Consider the following 19,504-nt stretch of genomic DNA (forward strand, 5'->3'; position numbering starts at 1 on the left):
CCACCACGCCTGGCTAATTTTTTTGTATTTTTAGTAGAGACGGGGTTTCACTGCGTGAGCCGGGATGGTCTCGATCTCCTGACCTCATGATCCACCCGCCTCAGCTTCCCAAAGTGCTGGGATTACAGGTGTGAGCCACCGCGCCCAGCCACTTTATGGAATCTTCACAACTACTCAGTAACAGTGATTTCCCCACTGCCCGTTTGACAGAAGGGCAAAGTGAGGTGTGGTGAGGTTGCCACCAGATTACACAGCTGGAGGGAAGTTGGGAACTAGAACTCCTGTTTACCCCAGAGTGCCTGCTCCTGACCATTAATACCTTCCCCATCTGTAAAACAGAGATAAACACAGCCGTGCCTAAAAAGGATCAAACCACTGACACTAGCTCTCCGATGTGGATGAAGCTTGAAAATACGCCTAGTGAAAGAAGCCAGGCACGGAAGGTCATGTACTATATTATCTCATTTATGTGAAGCGTCTAGAGTAGGCAAAGCCATGGAGACAGAAATCAGACTCGTGGTTCCCAAGGGCTGGAGAGAGGGGGGAAGTGAGGAGTAACTGCTCATGGGCACGGGGTTTCCTTTGGGGGCTATAAAAATGCTCTGGAGCCAAGTGTAGTGGCTCATGCCTGTAATCCCAGCACTTTGCGAGGCCAAGGTGGGAGGACTGCTTCAGGCTAAGAGTTTGAGACCAGCCCAGGCAACAACAGCCAGACTTCATCTCTACAAAATATATATATATGGCCGGCCATGGTGGTGAGCACCTGTAGTTCCAGCTACTTGGGAGGCTGAGTCAGGAGGATTGCTTGATCCCAGGAGCTCAAGGTTATAGTGAGCTATGATTGTACCATTGCACTCTAGCCCCTGGTGACACAGCAAGACCCTGTCTTGAAATTGATAGCTGTACAACACTGTGAATGCGCTTAATGGCACTGTTTTCTTTAAAACGTTTAAAATGGTAAATTTTATGTTATATGCACTTTACCGTTTTAAAAAATAGCAGTCCTGTCCTGCCGGGTGAATAGGAGCATCTGAAAATAATCAGATCAGGGAAGGGGGAGTCATGCTATGCTGTACGTGGTGAGACAGTATCATCATGATTTTTCCTTACTGGATACTAGATTTTCCCATGGTTGAGGTCACAGTTCAGGAGACAGGCTTCAACCCGTCTCACAGGAACTGCTTTCCCCAAACGATAAACATCAGTACTGCCCCAGACTCTGACAGCCATAAAGCATATCCTCTTCCCTGTAAGCGACTTAGGGAGAACCAGAGATCCATCTCTCAGTTACAACTAGGGTGAATCAAGCAACAGAGAGTTAAGTGACTTGACTTAAGTCACCAAAGAAGATCCTGGCAGCACCAAGCCCAGCCTGGCCCACCCCCCAGGTATGAGCATGGTCCATTATGCTATCCAGCCTAGGCCCATCCGACAGAAACAGAAACTATTGATCGTTCATTCGTTTGTTCGTTCGTTCATTCATGCATTCATTCATTCATTCATTCTGTCCCAGATGCCACGCAAAAGGTGCTGGGACTATATTAGAACATAAAAAAAACACAGGGTCCCTGCCCTCAAGGGGATTTTAGTCAAGGGCTGGAGCCAATTAGAGAGTGGGAAAGTCTGGCCGGGTGCGGTGGCTCACACCTGTAATCCCAGCACTTTGGGAGGTCAAGGCAGGAAGATTACTTGAACCAGAAAGACCAGCCTGGGCAACACAGTGAGACCCCATCTCTATAAGAAATTTAAAAATTAGCTGGGCATGGTAGCACTTGCCTGTAGTCCCAGCCACTTGGGAGGCTGAGGTGGGAGGTTTGCTGAAGGCTGGGAGGTTGCAGTAAGCCATGATTGTGCCACGCGCTTCAGCCTGGGTGACATGGTTAGACCATTGCTTTCTTCTCAAAAGAAAGGAAGAAAGAAATGAAGGAAGGAAGGAAAGAAGGAAGGAAGGAAAGGAAGGAAGGAAGGAAGGGAGGGAGGGAGGGAGGAAGGAGAGGAAGGAGAGGAAGGAAAGGAAGGAAAGGAAGGAAGGAAGGGAAGGAAAGAAGGGAGGGAGGGACGGAGGAAGGGAGGGGAGAAAGAAAGAACAAGAGAGAGAGAGAGAGACAGAGACAGAGAGAGAGAGAGAGGAAGAAAGAAAAAGAGAGAGTGGGAAGGTCCTTCCAGGGCTCAGTCTGCTAAGGGACAATGGTATGTAGTGTCTGGGGGTGCCGCAGGGGAATGATATTCTTCAAAGGTACAGGATAGCTGGGTGCAGTGGTTCATACCTATAATCCCAACATTTTGGGAGGCCAAGGAAGGCAGATTGCTCACACTCAGGAATTCAAGACCAACGTAGGCAACACAGCGAGACCCCATCTCTACCAAAAATACAACAAATTAGCAGGGCATGGTGGCGCACGATTGTAGTCCTAGCTACTCGGCAGGCTGAGGCAGGAGAATCACTTGAACCTGGGAGGTGGAGGTTGTAGTGAGCCGAGATGGTGCCATTGCACTCCAGCCTGGGTGACGGAGGGAGACTCCGTCTCAAAAAAAAAAAAAACAGAAACAGGATTGATGGAGACAGAGGTTCTCACCATCCCCTTAAAGGAACATAAATGAGTCAACATATGCCTGTCTAAATAGCCATCAACCATTTACTGAGCACCTACTATATACCACGCCTGTGTCAGAGGCTGGATACAAAGAAATCAATGATACCTCCTGTCCTTAAAGAACTTAGATCAGAGTGGGAGACAAGTACATTAAAACACGTCATAAGAACAGAGAATGATAGGAACAAGGAAGGGAAGGCCTTAACCCACACTGGGGGTGGTGAGGGACACCTCCAGGTGGGGAGGTATTCCCTGTGCTGAGTCTTAAAGGACAACAAGGTGTTAACCAGCTTAGGACAAGACAAAGCAGGGACATGGGCAGAAAAACCGGACATGGGGTCCGTGGGGCTGAACTATAAGCAGCTTGGTAGCAGCAGCTCCACTGGACCCAAATGGAAAAGCAGAGCAAGGATGAAAGGTAAGCGGGGCCCAGGCGCCACATCCAGCCTGGTGGGGCTAGGAGTGGGAGACTGCCTGCCTGGACACCCCTCTTCCCCATTCCGTCACCCAGGACCCTCCCGCCCATCCTGCAAACACCAGTTGCAAATACCTTGAGGCCGGAGAACCCCTTCTTTCTCCAGTCCCAGCACAGGCCTCGGTATAGAATAGGTGCTAACTAAATGCTTGTTAAATGCATACCAGGGGAATAAATTAATGATACAGCTTCTTGAGAGCAGGGACAGCCTGACTTCACCTCTGTGACCTGGGGACCTTGCACTGTAGCAGTAGGTACTCAGGGGACCGCACTGAGCCAGGCCAGGGGCTATGTCCTGTTCATTGGTGTCCCCAGTCCCCAGGACAAGCCTCCCAAAGAACAAGTGCCCAGTCCGTGGTCATCTGGACAAAGGTCAACACAGCCCCACCCTCCTTCAGGTCTTGACTCCATCTCCAGCTCCTCTGGGGCCATGCCCACTGCCACGCCCCTTTTGAATGTAGGTATCATTTACAGCCCAACCCGTCCTCAAGTCCTTGACTTGGAGGCAGTAAAGGGCAGTGGTTGAGGGCTCAGAACTGGGTATGGGGTACTTGAATTTGAACCTTCACTCTGCTATTTCTTAGTTGTGTGACCCTGGGCAAGTCCCTTAACCTCTCTGAGTCTTACTTATCCTATCTACAAACCAGGGAGGCATACTAACAAGCCCTTCATAGGTGTGCTGCGAGATAATGCTTGAAAAGCGTTTAGCATGGCGGCTGGTATGTAGTAGGTGCTCAATCAATGTTATTTAGTGACTCTTACTGTGCTCCCTTCATTTCATGACAGAGAAAGTCTTGCCACCTTAGAGCCTTCAATATGCTGTTCCGTCCATCTGGTACGCTTTTCCCCTCATCTTCCCACAGCTGTTTCCCTCTCCTCTATTAGAGCTCTGCCTAAATGTCACCTCCTGGACTGTGACACGCACATTACTGTATCTCCTGCACCCTGCACAGTGCCAGGCACGGGGTAGAAACTCAGTCAGCTGTAATCCGAGTACTTCGGGAGGCCGAGGAGGTCAGATCATTTGAGGTCAGGAGTTCGAGACCAGCCTGGCCAACATGGCAAAATACTGTCTCTACTAAAAATACAAAAATCAGCCAGGCGTGATAGCGGGGCCCTGTGATCCCAGCTATTGGGGAGGCTGAGGTAGGAGAATCACTTGAACCCAGGAGGTGGAGGTTACAGTGAGCCGAGATCATGGTGCTGCACTCCAGCCTGGGCAGCAGAGGGAGGGAGGGAAGGAGGAAAGGAGGGAGGGAAATAAATTTTTAAGAAGAAGGAAGAGGCCGGGCATGGTGGCTCACACCTTTAATACCAGCACTTTGAGAAGTGGAGGATGTCAGATCACTTGAGGTCAGGAGTTTGAGACCAGCCTGGCTAACATGGCAAAACCCCGTCTTTACTAAAAATACAAAAATTAGCTGGGTGTGGTGGTGCATGCCTGTCATTCCAGCTACTCAGGAGGCTGAGGCAGGAGAGTCACCTGAACCAAGGAGGCAGAGGTTATGTGAGGTGAGATCATGCCACCACACTCCAGCCTGGGTGACAGAGTGAGACTGTCTCAAAGAAAAAAAAAAAAAAAAAAGAATAAAATGAATTTTTAAAAAGAAGGAAGGACCACACTGTCTTTTCAACTCCATCACCAACTTCTGAAAGAGGAATATATGACTTTCATCCTCTTTGTTTGGGACATCTCTCCCAGTGCCATGCGCAGAGCAAGCACTTAATCCATACTTCCAGGTAGATCTGAACCTCTGCTGAGTTCTGCAAAAGCTTTCCAAGCCAACCAGGGTATGACGATGGAGTGAAGGGAAGACTGGGGCAGGCAGCTGCATATCTCGTGCAGGGCTATGAAGACTGGGGCAGGCAGCTGCATATCTCATGCAGGGCTATGAAGACTGGGGCAGGCAGCTGCATATCTCATGCAGGGCTATGAAGACTGGGGCAGGCAGCTGCATATCTCATGTAGGGCTATGAAGACTGGGGCAGGCAGCTGCATATCTCGTGCAGGGCTGTAGGGCTTCAGCATCTGGCTCTTCCTCCCACGTTGTTCAGCCACTTCTCCTTCACCTCGACCCAGCCCGACCATAGTTGGCTGTGTTTCTGCCTCTCTGGACCCGTAAGCCCCTCTCCAGCTGGTTAAGTTCAGAGGTTTCAACATCCCCGTCTCCTGTGTCCCAGCCGGCATCTCATGGGCCCTGTGCCACCAGCAGGTCCCAGCTGCAGGCCCAGGATTTCCCTCTTGTGACCGTATTAGGAAGCAGCTCCAGTTTCTCCCTGACACTTTATATGGTCAGCCACAGAGCCCTGAGCAGGGGGTGCTCCCAGGGCCTGCAGCAGAAAAGAGGAACAGGGAGGGAAGGGAGCAAAGGAACACTGACTTTCAAACACACAGGGCTGGCCGGGCGCAGCGGCTCACACTTGTAATCCTGGCACTTTGGGAGGCCAAGGTGGGTGGATCACCTGAGGTCAGGAGTTCGAGACCAGCCTGGCCAACACAGTGAAGCCTCATCTCTACTAAAAATACAAAAATTAGCAAGGCGTGGTGGCACGCACCTATAGTCCCAGCTACTGGGGAGACTGAGGCAAGAGAATTGCTTGAACTCAGGTGGCAGAGGTTGCAGTGAGCTGAGATTGTGCCACTGCACTCCAGCCTGGGCAATAGAGCGAGACTCGGTCTCAAAAAAAAGACACACAGGCCTGGGCAGAGTGTGGGCTTTGCCTTATCACTTACCTGACTTGTGCATACAGACCTACCCCTGAGCTTCCTCAATAAAGTGATGGATAATCACACCTTCTTTATGACGCTCCAGTGCAATATCACGGCTTTCTAAATACCCAACCTAGAGACAGACACAGTCCACCAAGCATGTTCTTGTGCTGCAGCCTTGCTTTTAAGAGCAAAAAGACTAGAAACAACCTAAATATCTGCCAATAGCAGATAGGCTTAATCATTATGGTTCATCCCTATAGCAGAAGACTGTGCAGTGGCCCTCTCTCTACTACCATGAATGAATGACCAAAGATTGAGATACACAACAGCCATGGCCTATGCTGCCATTTTGGAGGGGTGCAGGAGGGGCTCTCTGTGTGGCTGCATGTGTATAAAACATCACTGGAGGCTGGATGGAGCAGCTCACACCTGTAATTGCAGCACTTTGAGAGGCTGAGGCGAGTGGATCACTTGAGGTCAGGAATTCAAGACCAGCCTGGCTAACATGGGCAAAAACCCATCTTTACAAAAAATACAAAAATCAGCCAGGTGTGGTGGCACACACCTGTAATCCCAGCTACTCGGGAGGCTGGGGCAGGAGGATTGCTTGAATCCAGAAGGCATAGGTTGCAAGAGCCGAGATCGTGCCATTGCACTCCAGCCCGGGTGACAGAGTGAGACTTCATCAGAAAAAAAGTAATAGGCTGGGTACAGTGGTTTAAGCCTTTAATCCCAGCACTTCGGGAGGCCGAAGAGGGTGGATCACCTGAGATCAGGAGGTCGAGAACAGCCTGGCCAACATGGCAAAACCCCGTCTCTTCTAAAAATACAAAAACTAGCTGGGCGAGGTAGCACACACCTGTAGTCCCAGTTACTTGGGAGGCTGAGGGAGGAGAATTGCTTGAACCTGGGAGGGGGCTGTTGCAGTGAGCCAAGATCATGCCACTGCACTCCAGTCTGGGTGACAGAGTGAGACTCCAGCTTGAAAAATAATATAAATAAATAAATAACGTCACTGGAGGGCTACATATGTAACCAGCAACCACAGCGTCTCTAAGAAGGGGAACTGGAAGGGCGAGGAATAGGAACGAAGGGGGAAGTTCTGTATTCCCTTGTACACTATTTTATTTCATATTTGCATGTCTTACCTAGTCAAAAAGTCTGACTAGATAGTTATGAACAGACAGAAAAAACTATAAGGTAGGGTTAAAGTGGAAAAAATCAAACTGCAAAACACAGAAGGAGTGACTTTTTCTTATGTTTGTTGTATGTGTGTGTACCTACATGAACCTGTGAATCATGTTTGCCTCCAGGGAAGAGGGCTGCTTTTTGCAATCCATACTTATTTTTAAATATTCTCCTGTGGTCTTTGCATAGATTATCCTTGTATTACTGGAGGAGGTTCTTTGAAGCAATAATGACTTGAAAGATCAGAAGGCCGGGTGCAGTGGCTCATGCCTAAAATCCCAGCGCGATGGGAGGCGGAGGCGGGAGGATCATCTGAGGTCAGGAGTTCAAGACCAACTTGACCAACATGGTGAAACCCCTTCTCTACTAAAAATGCAAAAATTAGCATGGTGGCGGGTGCCTGTAATCCCAGCTACTGGGAGGCTGAGGCAGGAGGATCGCTTGAACCCAGGAGATGAAAGTTGCAGTGAGGCAAGATCGCACCACTGCACTCCAGCCTGGGTGACAGAACGAGACTCCATCTAAAAAAAAAAAAAAACCACAAGGGCTAATTCCTGGGGCTTAACAAAGGTCAGCTTGCAGTTATAGCGTCTTTCTATCCTCCAGGGACCAGAGCAGTGGCTGGCACCCAGGAGGCCTCTGCTCAGTCTGCTTGCTCCTTGTGTCCCTGGGTAGACACTGCTTCCGGAGTAGGCTAAGGTTGCTGGGCCAGGTCTCTAAGGTGGAAAAATGGTCACCTGCTCAAGTTTGGAAGGAGGGCTTCTCCTGACCCCCTGGGCATTCCAGAAGCAGGATCAGAACTGGAAAAATGTCCTTTGGGGTTCATGGGTCGGGGATGTGGGCTTGGAGTTCCAATAAGCAGGGAGACCCATCCACCTTGGCTCTGAATCATGATTTTCCCAACCCCAGAGGTCTGGTATAGGGTGGAGGGTCCCACTGTCTACAGAGACAAAGCAGGTAAGGCATGAGTGAAGCAGGGTGTGTGGGAGTGAACAAAAGAGGTGCCATGGTCAACGGCTACCAGGGCCTGGGAGATGACAGGGAGTGGTGGGGTCTGCGGAAAAGCAGAGAGCACAAAGCCCATCTCACAGAGACTGCTACCTCGCACCCTGCATTCTGGAGTGTCAGGTCCTCTGCTTTTTCAAGCAGTACCAGAAACAAATTTCTTTCGTTTTTTGATGTATTAACTCAATTAAAAAAAAAAAATCACGCCTCTGTGTTAGCAGGTTGTAATCATTAGCCTAGCACCTAGTAGGTGCTTAAGGAATCATAATAAAAGGTTCAATTCCTTCTTGCTGTGCACTTAAAACTTGTCTACCTCAAAGCTAACGAGGCCTCTGGCACTGTCCCTACCGGCTCCAGTCCACGACCATCACCTCCTGCTCTAAGCCTATCACCCCAAAAGCCCTTTGCATGGGTAGTCACCCTGTCCCTAGACTCACACAGACCTTGTCTGAATCCCAGCTCTGCCCACTTTCCAGTTATGGGACTGAGCACATCTAAGCCTCAACATCCTCATCTTTTTTTTTGTTTGAGTCTCACTCTGTCATCCAGGCTGGAGTGCAGTGGAGCAATCTCATGCCTGTAATCCTAACATTTTGGGAGGCCGAAGTAGGTAGATCGCTTGAGCTCAGGAGTTCGAGATCAGTTTGGGCAATACAGTGGGACCCCATCTGTACCAGAAACACAAAAAAATTAGCAGGGCATGGTGCTATGTGCCTGTAGACCCAGCTACTCAGAAGACTGAAGTAGGATGATCTCTTGAGTCCCAGTAGGCAGAGGTTGCAGTGAGCCGAGTTCATGCCACTGTATTCCAGCCTGGGCAACAGAGTAAGACCACATCTCAAAAGAAAGAAAAAGAAAAAAGAAAGAAAAAAACCCGAGAAAGAAAGAAAGAAAGAGAGAGAGAGAGAGAGAGAGAGAGAGAGAGAGAGAGAAAGAAACCCAAGAAGGAAAGAAAGAAAGAAGAAAGAAAGAAAGAAAGAAAGAGAGAGAGAGAGAGAGAGAGAGGGAGGGAGGAGGAAAAAAAGAAAGAAACGAAGAAGAAAGAAGAAGAAAGAAAAAGAAAGAAAGAAAGAAGAAAGATATAAGAGAGAGGAGGGGGTGAGGTGAAACAAAAAGAAAGAAGAAAGAAATAAGAAAAAAGAAAAAAGAATAAAAAAGAAAGAAGCAAAGAAAAAGAAAAAAGAAAGAAGGAGGAGGAGAATTCCTCCTTCAGTAATTCCTGCCTGCTGAAGACCAGTAGGAGACAAAGAATTCAAGGCCGGGTGCGGTGGCTCAAGCCTGTAATCCCAGCACTTTGGGAGGCCGAGACGGGTGGATCACAAGGTCAGGAGATCGAGACCATCCTGGCTAACACGGTGAAACCCCGTCTCTACTAAAAATACAAAAACTAGCCGGGCGAGGTGGCGGGCGCCTGTAGTCCCAGCTACTCAGGAGGCTGAGGCAGGAGAATGGCGTAAACCCGGGAGGCGGAGCTTGCAGTGAGCTGAGATCTGGCCACTGCACTCCAGTCCGGGCGACAGAGCGAGACTCCGCCTCCAAAAAAAAAAAAAAAAAAAAAAGAATTCAAGCAGATGGAACTCAACCAAAAGACAGCATTCAGAAGACCAAGGGGCCCTTAGTTCCAGGCATCAAAGCTGTGCTCCCCTCCAGGTATGCCACAAATGGTCTTCAGCAGTTTAGGTAGATTGGACATTGCTGAGCCCAGAACCTGCATCTCTAAGATAAGGAGACAAGCTCCTCTGGCTTCTATAGACTCTTCTAGATCCAAGAGGACAAGAGGTCTGCCAGAACCTTCTCAAAGGCCCATCGTTTGAGGCGAGCCTTGCGGAATGGAGGAGAAAAGTTCATCTTCATCACAGAGGGCAAAGTCATGCATGCCAGACCACAGACCTGGCATCACTTCACCACCCGCCTATTAACAAGAGTCATGCATGCTGCTATTATGGGCTGCAAGAGTAACTCACTGTGCTCCCCCACCCCAACCCCTTTCCTTCTTTATCTTCTCCGTCATGGACAACGGTTTCTATTAAGCAATTAAATTGACCAGAAAGGAACAAGAGAAGAACGGGGCCATCATCACAAGGCTGAAAGGATTTTAATCTAATCTGTCTAGAGAAGCACAGCAGGAATTTGAAGCTTTGATTCATTTATTTTTAATCTGCTGTCAGAAGATATTTTGAGTCTCAGGACCTTCATACGCCCCTTAGTATGTTTTTTTCTGATTTCTATTTGAGGACAGCAGGTGAGATGAATACATAGGCCTGTCCTGAAACTCCCTAGATGGAGATGATATGTCTTAGATGGAAGACCTGGGCCCCAAAGAGTCCAATTTTCCCTCTAGTTCCCTACAGACGGGCCTCTTTAGAAACATCCAATATACTGACTGGGCACGGTGGCTCAGGCCTGCGATTCCAGCACTTTGGGAGGCTGAGACAAGTGGATCAACTGAGGTCAGGAGTTGGAGACCAGCCTGGCCAGCATGGTGAAACCCGTCTCTACTAAAAATACAGAAATCAGCCTGGCGTGGTGGCACATCCCCGCAATCCCAGCTACTCGGGAGGCTGAGGCAGGAGAATCACTTGAACCCGGGAGGCGGAGGTTGCAGTGAACCAAGATCGCTCCACTGCACTCCAGCTGGAGGAGCAAGAGTGAAGTTCCATCAAGAAAGAAAGCAAGAAAAACAAAGAAAAAGAAAGAGAAGGAAGGAAAAGAAGGGAAGAAAGAGAAAATGTCTAACATACCAACATCCCCAGATCAATAATATTTCCATACAAACAGTGCCACAGACAAGAGACGTCCCCTACTTAAGAAGGTAAAGATACACTTACAGCACTGCACCTCAGCTTCCTCCTCTAAAAGGGGCAAACATTTTCAACTCGGTGGATGCCGTGTTAAATAAAATAAAACATGTCAAGCTACAGCACTTGGGTTGGAGAACATATTCAATAGTTATGGCTGGGCACAGTGGCTCCCACCCGTAATCCCGGCACCGTGAAAAGTCAAGGCAGGAGATGGCTTGAAGCTAGGAGTTCGAGACCCGCCTGGGCGATCTCGTGAGATCCCAGTCTCTAGAATTTTTTTTTTTTTTTAATTAGCCAGGTGTGGTGGTGCACGCCTGTGGTCCACAGCAACTCAGGAGGCTGAGATGAGAGGATCGCTTGAACCCAGGACTTGGAAGCTGTAGTGAGTTATGATGGAACCACTGCACTCCAGCCTGGATGATGGAGTAAGCCCCCATCTCAAAAAAAAAAAAAAAAAAAGTCATGAGTTGCTCAGTTGCTCACTCTTACCATTTGACTCTTTAAAAAGCCACTGTAACCCCTTCTGAAATGCCTATAAGAACAGTGGAAATATGGCCTATCCCCATGACATATTCTATACTACTCCTTAAAAGGGGTACCTTTGGGGCTGCCTGAGATACATCACACAAGTCAACACTGAGCATTTCCAAACGGAAAAAAGAGCAAGTCACTGAACTGTGTGCCCAATAGGCTTTAAATATGTAAACATATACCAGGCTCACAAAGAGACAACGCACAGCATCTCTGGTTAAGGACCAATTTTTCCGCTTTGTGTTCACTATGCTTTCTGAATTCTCCAAGTGTTCCATAGTGAACGTGTCTTAGTCTCCTAATTAGGAAAAAAATGTGCAGGACATTTTTAGAGATGACAAGGGGCTTTTTGTAATTTTCACTTGGCAAAATGTACAGACCAGGACCAAAGGGACAGAAGGATGCCAAGGGATGGAAGAACATCATCTTACTAGTAAAATCAAAAGTGATCATGATCACAGCCAAAAGCAATCTAATAACAGTTAACATTTTCAGTGCCTACACTTAACATGCAGCAGGAAGTGTGTTAAGTGTTTTCTCTTTAGAGTAACCCGCTCCATGAGGCTGGTACTATTTTTTTTTTAAAAAACAGACAAGGTCTGGCTCTGTCACCCAGGCCAGAATGCAGTGGCACAATCACAGCTCACTGCAGCCTTGAACTTCTGGGCTCAAGTGATCCTCCTGCCTCAGCCTCCCTGAGTAGCTGGGATTATGGGTACGCACCACTGCGCCTGGCTAGTTTCTTTTTGCAGAGATGGGGTCTTGTTGTGTTGCCCAGGCTGGTCTCAAACTCCTGGGCTCAAGTGATCCACTTGTCTCAGCTTCCCAAAGTGCTGGGATTACAGGCATGAGCCACTATGCCCGGCTCCCAAGAGGCTGGTACTATTCTTGCATCCATTTTACAGAAAAGGAAACAAAGCTTCAGAGGCATGAAGTAACCTGCTCAAGGGTGAGCAAAGCCCTTTCAGAGAGAAGAGATTGACATAGGCTGGGTTGGGTAACCTCTGTGCACCGGTCTGGCGTCATGGGGATATCAATATCCTTCTTGTTCTAGAAAGCTGATCCAATCCCACAATGGACCCATGCCCCACAGCGTCACACTCCAAGCCCCAATCATCTAGTCCAGGCAGTCCAACAGAACCTTCTATGATAATGGGAACATTCTGCACTGATGCTACGCAGTACACCCACCACTAGCCACAGGTGGCTATTGACTACTTGACCCAGGGCCAATACAACAAAAGAAATAAATTTGTTATTTTTTATTTTCTTTTATTTATGTATTTATTTAGAGATGAAATTTCATTCTTGTCGCCCAGGCTGGAGTACAATAACGCGATCTTGGCTCACTGCAACCTCCGTCTCCCAGGTTCAAGCGATTCTCCTGCCTCAGCCTCCCAAGAAGCCAGGATAACAGGCGCATACCACCATGCCTGGCTAATTTTTGTATTTTTAGTAGAGACGGGGTTTTACTATGTTGGCCAGGCTGGTCTAGGACTCCTGACCTCAGGTGATCCACCCACCTTGGCCTCCCAAAGTGCTGAGATTACAGGTGCGAACCCATTTACCCAGCCAATAAATTTTTTAATTTTTTTTTTTTTTTTGAGATGGAGTTTCGCTCTTATTGCCCAGGCTGGAGTGCAATGGCACAATCTTGGCTCACTGCAACCTCTGCCTCCTGGATTTAAGTAAATCTCCTGCCACAGCCTCCCAAGTAGCTGGGATTACAGGTGTGCACAACCATACCCGGCTAATTTTGGTATTTTTAGTAGAGACGGGGTTTCATCAAGTTGGCCAGGCTGGTCTCGAACTCCTGACCTCAAGTGATCTACCCGCCTTGGCCTCCCAGAGTGCTGGGATTACAGGCATAAGCCACCATACCTGGTCTAATGTTTCTTTTAATTAATTTAAATCTAAATTTGGTTAGCCACGAGTGGCCAGTGGCTACCATATTGTGCCATCTCTAGTCCACTCTGATCTGCAAGTCTACCTGAAAGAGTCCTAGGATCAATCTGAACATTCCCCTCTGTGACAAGGAAGGCCTCCCTAAAACCTAGCCACATCCTCATGTCTCCTACCCACCTGGCTGCCAAGACAAACCAGCCTTTCCTAAGCAGTTATGAGCTCTTTACTTTCAAGAGGAAAGAAGGACAGAACGATGCCAAGGAAATCTGTTGAGAGTTTGTCGTATGTCTTGGCACTTGGCATATGTAATAACATGGGATTGTCACACCCCCTGTCTGTAATGAGGGTGATTATTCCCATTTTACTGATAGGAAAACCGAGGCTTCAACAGGCGAAATAACCTGTTCAAGGGCTGAGCTATGAAGCTACGTTGGAATGATGCCGCCTCATCTTGTAATCTCCCTTGATCAAACTGTCAGCCTCCCAACACATTTCTTTTTTTTTTTTTTATCCTTGAGACAGAGTCTTATTCTGTCACCCAGGCTGCAGTGCAATAAAACAATCTCACTGCAACCTCCACCTCCTGGGTTCAAGCAATTCTTCTGCCCCAGCCTCCCCAGTAGCTGAGATTACAGGTGCACACCACCATGCTCGGCTACTTTTTGTATTTTTAGTAGAGACAGGGTTTCACCATGTTGGCCAGTGTGGTTTCGAACTTCTGACCTCTGGTGATCTGCCCACCTCGGCCTCCCAAAGTGCTGGGATTACAGGCATGAGCCATTGCACTCGGCCCTCCCAACACATTTCTAATGCCTGCTTTCCTTATGAGGCCAGCAGTAGGTACCTGACTGCCAGCAGTACTCACATATATTAGCCCTGAGAAGTACCGCTCCCTCAGGTTGTGTAGCACGGAAGCTTCATTGAGGCACGTCAGCTCCGCCATGTCCTCCACCTTGGAGAACTTGGGTGGGTTCATCTTCTGGATGTCATCTTTCCCAACCGTGACCTTCTTGCCGTTCTCCACCAGCTCCACAACCACCTCATCCCCCTTCTCCTCCTTGATGCTGGCTGCCTCGAAGCCCTGCTTCTCCGAGGGGACCCAGACGAGTCTCTTGGCGGCCCAGTCAGCCTGGGCCACTGGGCTGTTGATGAAATTTTTGTCCACAAAGAGGAACTTCTCATCGTCACTGAGTTGGCCCTTCTGTGCCATGGTGCCTTGTTGGTCCCCTGTGGAATAAGGTAACAGGGTCAGAATCAGACCACAACTAAGCCCTGAAGACAGATCAGCCACTCACCTTGCCCTGCCTAGGAACTCGGTCTGCAGAGACATCCCACCAAGTACAAAGACCTGAAGTATTTTGTACGTGGTCAGAGAACAGAGACCACCCAAAGGCCCTTCAAAAAGGGATGTGTGTCATCGCCTAGAATACCAAAAGTCAAACAACCCAAACGTCCATCAACATAGAGCTGGATACATAAGCCATACTATTTCCATACCGTAAAATACTACCCAGTGGTTAAGAGGCAGGAAGTAGAGCTGGGCAAGGTGGCTCACACTTGTAATCCCAATACTGTGGGAGGCCAAGGCAGGCGAATCACTTGAGGCCAGGAGTTCAGGACCAACATGGCCAACATGGTGAAACCCTGTCTCTAATGAAAATACAAAAATTAGCCAGGTGTGGTGGCATGCACCTGTAATCCCAGCCACTTGGAAGCTGAGGCAGAATTGCTCAAACCCGGGAGGCAGAGGTTGCAGCGAGCCAAGAGAGTGCCACTACACTCCAGCGTGGGGGACAGAGCGAGATTCCATCTCAAAAAAAAAAAGAAGCAGGAAGTATGTCTACACGTGCTGATATGGGAAGATGGTCAAGTCTAACTGCTCACTGCAAAATAAGAGTCCTCAAATGATAAAACATAGAATTACCCACATCGCTTGAGCCCAGGAGTTGGAGACCAGCCTGGGCAACATGACAAAACCCTGTCTCTACAAAAAAAAACAAAAAATTAGCCAGGCATGGTAGCGCACACCTGTAGTCCCAGCTACTTGGGAGGCTGAGGTGGGAGAATCACCTGAGCCTGGGAAGTCAAGATTGCAGTGAACCAAGATCAAGCCACTGCACTCCAGCCTGGGTAACAGAGTGAGACTATGTCTTAAAAACAAACAAACAAACAAACAATCAAATGTATATAATTGGAATACGACTCAGTAAAAGGAAAGAAATGATGCAATAAAATAAACGAATCTCAAAAGCATCATGCTTAGTGAAAGAAATCAGAAAGGCCACATGCTGTAGGTATTCCTTCAATATGAAAAGCTATTTGGCTGGTGCAAAAGTAAGTGTGGTTATTGTGATTGAAAGTAATGGCAGCTGGGTACCGTGGCTCACACCTGTAATCTCAGCACCTTGGGAGGCCGAGTTGGGTGGATCACCTGAGGTCAGGAGTTCAAGGCCAGCCTGGGCAACATGGTGAGACCCACCCCCACCCCCGTCTTTACTAAAAATACAAATATTAATGGGGATGTGGTGGCACACACCTGTAGTCCCAGCTACTTAGGAGGCTGAGGCGAAAGGATTGCTTGAACCCAGGAGGTGGAGGCTGCAGTGAGCTGAGATCACCCCACTGCACTCCAGCCTGGGCGACAGAATGAGACTCTGTCTAAAAAAAAAAAAAAGTTATGGCAAAATAGAAAAATGCCTACCTATGGTAACAGGCAATCAAGAGTTGCCAGTGGAGGCCATGCACGGTGGCTCACACCTGTAATTGCAGCACTTCGGGAGGCCAAGGCGGGGGAATCACTTGAGGTCAGGAGTTTGAAACCGGTCTGGCCAATGTGATAAAACCCCATCTCTACTAAAAATACAGAACTTAACTGGGCATGGTGGTGCACACCTGTAATTCTACTTACTCGAAAAGCTGAGGCAGGAGAATCGCTTGAACCCGGGAGGCAGAGGCTGCAGCAAGCCGAGACTGCACCACTGCACTCCAGCCTGGGTGACAGAGTGACACTCCGTCTCAAACAAATAAAAAAAAAAAAGAGTTGCCAGTGGTGAGGAAAGGAACTGATTGGTAAGAGGCACAAAAGAAGTACAAAAGAGATGAGAGGCCCCACCTTTCGGGGTGGTAAAAGCATTCGCCGTGGTTATGGTGGTGCTTACAAGACTGTATACATTTGTCAAAACTCATTAAGAATGTTCTGTATCCTAGGATGACTAAAGTGAACAATAAAATATGACATAGTTTCCAAGAGCTAGAAGGACATTGAATGTTCCCAATACAAAGAGATAGATGTCATCACATAGGAAGTAGCAAAGTAAATAAAAGAAATGGTAACTGCTTGAGATGACGGATGTGCTAGTTATACTGATCTTATGTCCCCATACATTATATGTATTAATATCAAAACATTACTAAGAGCTGGACTCAGTGGCTCATACCTGTAATCCCAGCACTTTGGGAAGCTGAGACAGGAGGATCCCTTGAGGCCAGGAGTTCAAGACCAACCTGGGCAATATAAGAAGACCCCCGTGTCTGTACAAAAATTAAAAATTAGCCGGACATGGTGGCACATGCCTATAGTTCCAGCTACTCAGGAGGCTAAGATAGGAAGATGGCCCGAGTCCAGGAGGTCAAGGCTGCAGTGAACCGTAATCATGCCACTGCTACTCAGGAGGCTGAGGCAGGAGAATGGCGTAAATCCGGGAGGTGGAGCTTGCAGTGAGCTGAGATCCGGCCACTGCACTCCAGCCCGGGCGACAGAGCGAGACTCTGCCACAAAAAAAAAAAAAAAAAAAAAAAAAAAAAAAAAAAATCATTATGGACCCCGTGAACATGTATGATCATTTGTCAATTAAGAAATAAATTTTTTAAGCTGAAAAAAACTCATTCAAGCTATACACTTAAAAAAAATTTAAGTGAATTTAAGTTGGTGAATTTTACTTTATATAGATTATGCCTCAATAAAGCTGATTAAAATATTTGTCATAAAATATTTGTCTTCATTTTATATGCTTGTGTGTACATTTCTAAAAGTCTAGAAAATTGCATACCAAAATATTATACTAGGGTTCTAGCTGGTCAAATATGAGACAGTTTGAATATCAATAAGAAAAGTGATCAATGGTACAATCTTGGCTCACTGCAACCTCTGCCTCTTGGGTTCAAGTGATTCTCCTGCCTCAGCCTCCTGAGTAGCTGGGATTACAGGCACGCACCACCACACCCAGCTAATTTTTGCATTTTTAGTAGAGACAGGGCCTCACCAAGGTGGCCAGGCTGGTCTCAAACTCCTGACCTCAAGTGATCCACCAGCCTCAGCCTCTCAAAGTGCTGGGATTGCAGGCATGAGCCACTGCACCCAGCCCCAAATGCATTATTTTTTAAATGGGTACAGAAAGTGGGGTGGAAATGTGAAAATCTTGATTCTGCCTTTTCTATACGAATTGTTCCTTAGGGTAACTAAATTGAGAAGGAGAAATCTCTCTTGATGGAAAATTAGGTTATTAGATGTCCTCTCTACATGGAAAGCCCATTGATGGTAGATTCACGTTATCTATCCTGTTACCCAGATGTGTTTATGAGAAGAGGGACAGAGACAACTTGCTCAATAGGCCTGTCCAGCCCCCTGTTCCTGACTCTCTGACCACAGCTGCAGGCGCTGTCCTGGAAACACTGACTCACAGCCCCTTTCACCTCTTGCTGCTGGGCTCCAAAGAACTGAGTTGCTGGCTAAGTGAGGACATATGGCCACCAGGATCTATGTGCGGTTGACATCCCTCCTTCAGGAGGGAATTCACAGCTCCTTTCAATTCACTGATAATCCCCACGCTTGGGCCCCAAATCCCACAGAGACAGAATAAAGACCCATGTCCCACTACTGGATCCCTAGAGTTGAGGAGCCACCTCCTGAAACCCAACCTCTTGGGTGACGCAGATTTTGCAAGACACAATGGGAGTGGCAGATATTCCAACACCTATTTTTTTTTTATTTCAGGGCTGACAGTAATAATTAAAAAACTAATTGAAAAAACCTGCAGCTGGTGCAGTGGCTCCTGTAATCCCAGCACTTTGGGAGGCTGAGGCAGGTGGATCACCTGAGGTCAGGAGTTCGAGACCAGCCTGGCTAACATGGTGAAACCCCATCTCTACTAAAAACACAGAAAGTAGCCGGGCATGGTGGCACATGCCTGTAATCCCAGCTACTCGGGAAGCTGAGGCAGGAGAATCACTTGAACCCAGGAGGCAGAGGTTGCAGTGAGTCAAGATTGTGCCATTGTGCTCCAGCCTGGGCAGTAAGAGCGAAACTCGGTCTCAAAAACACAAACCTGGAAGCTGATTTGCTCAGAGGAGATTTTCTGCTGGGAGACCTGATATAGTAGCCGATGAAAAAAAGTGGTGGCCAGGAATGGTAGCTCACACCTGTAATCCTAGCACTTTGTGGGGGCTGAGGTAGGAGGGCTGCTTGGGGTCCAGAGTTTGAGACCAGCCTGTCCAACATGGTGAAACCTGCTTTACTAAAAACACAAAAATATTAGCTGGGCATCGTGGCAGGCACCTACAATCCCAGCTACTGGGGAGGCTGAGGCATGAGAATCGCTTGAATCCGAGAGGCAGAGGTTGCAGTGAGCTGAGATCGCGCCACTGCACTTTGGCCCAGGCAACAAAGAAGACTTAAAAAAAAAAAAATTGTAAGAAAAGAAAAAAAAAAAGCAGAGAAACGAGGAAATCCCATCTAAATCTGAATAATCACTTCAGATATCCAGAAAGAGAAATACAGATCTGGTAGACAACATGCATTGTCCTAGGTTTAACAAAAAAGCCTTCCTGCATTTTAACATCATTGTCGCATTTGACTTAGCTCATAGTAAGACCAACAGTGTCCTGTCCCTGACTCCACTTACCCTATCTTAAAAAAGACTCCCTTCTACATGGAAGAATTCCAGCAAATACATGGAGAACAATAAAACTAGGATGTAACTGTTTGTAAAACTCTAATAAAATAGTAGGTCTCAAGCCGGGCGCGGTGGCTCACACCTATAATCCCAGCACTGTGAGAGGCCCAGGCGGGCAGACCACCTGAGGTCAAGAGTTTGAGGCCAGCCTGGGCAACATGGCAAAACTCTGTCTCTACTAAAAAATACAAAAATTAGCCAGGCATAGTGGCGTGCACCTGTAATTCCAGCTACTCAGGAAGCTGAGGCAGGAGAATTACTTGAACCCCAAAAGTGGAGGTTGCAATGAGCCGAGATAATTCCTCTTGTACTCCAGCCTGGACAACAGAGCAAGACTTTGC

At 47.8% G+C, this 19,504-nt stretch overlaps 1 protein-coding gene across 4 annotated transcripts in view; it reads right to left on the bottom strand.

Annotated features, from left to right (window-relative positions):
* The window catches only part of MYH11 (myosin heavy chain 11), a 156,061-nt gene that overhangs the window by 122,735 nt on the left and 13,822 nt on the right, over positions 1-19,504 (bottom strand). For all 4 annotated transcript variants that reach the window (XM_030925652.1, XM_030925654.1, XM_030925651.1 and 1 more), the window contains exon 2: positions 14,078-14,439. In XM_030925652.1, the coding sequence (XP_030781512.1) occupies positions 14,078-14,422 (345 nt within the window). In that variant the 5' untranslated portion in view covers positions 14,423-14,439. The remainder of the gene's footprint in view (positions 1-14,077; positions 14,440-19,504) is intronic.

Source organism: Rhinopithecus roxellana, chromosome 20 (assembly GCF_007565055.1).
Source record: "Rhinopithecus roxellana isolate Shanxi Qingling chromosome 20, ASM756505v1, whole genome shotgun sequence".
NCBI lineage: Eukaryota > Metazoa > Chordata > Mammalia > Primates > Cercopithecidae > Rhinopithecus > Rhinopithecus roxellana.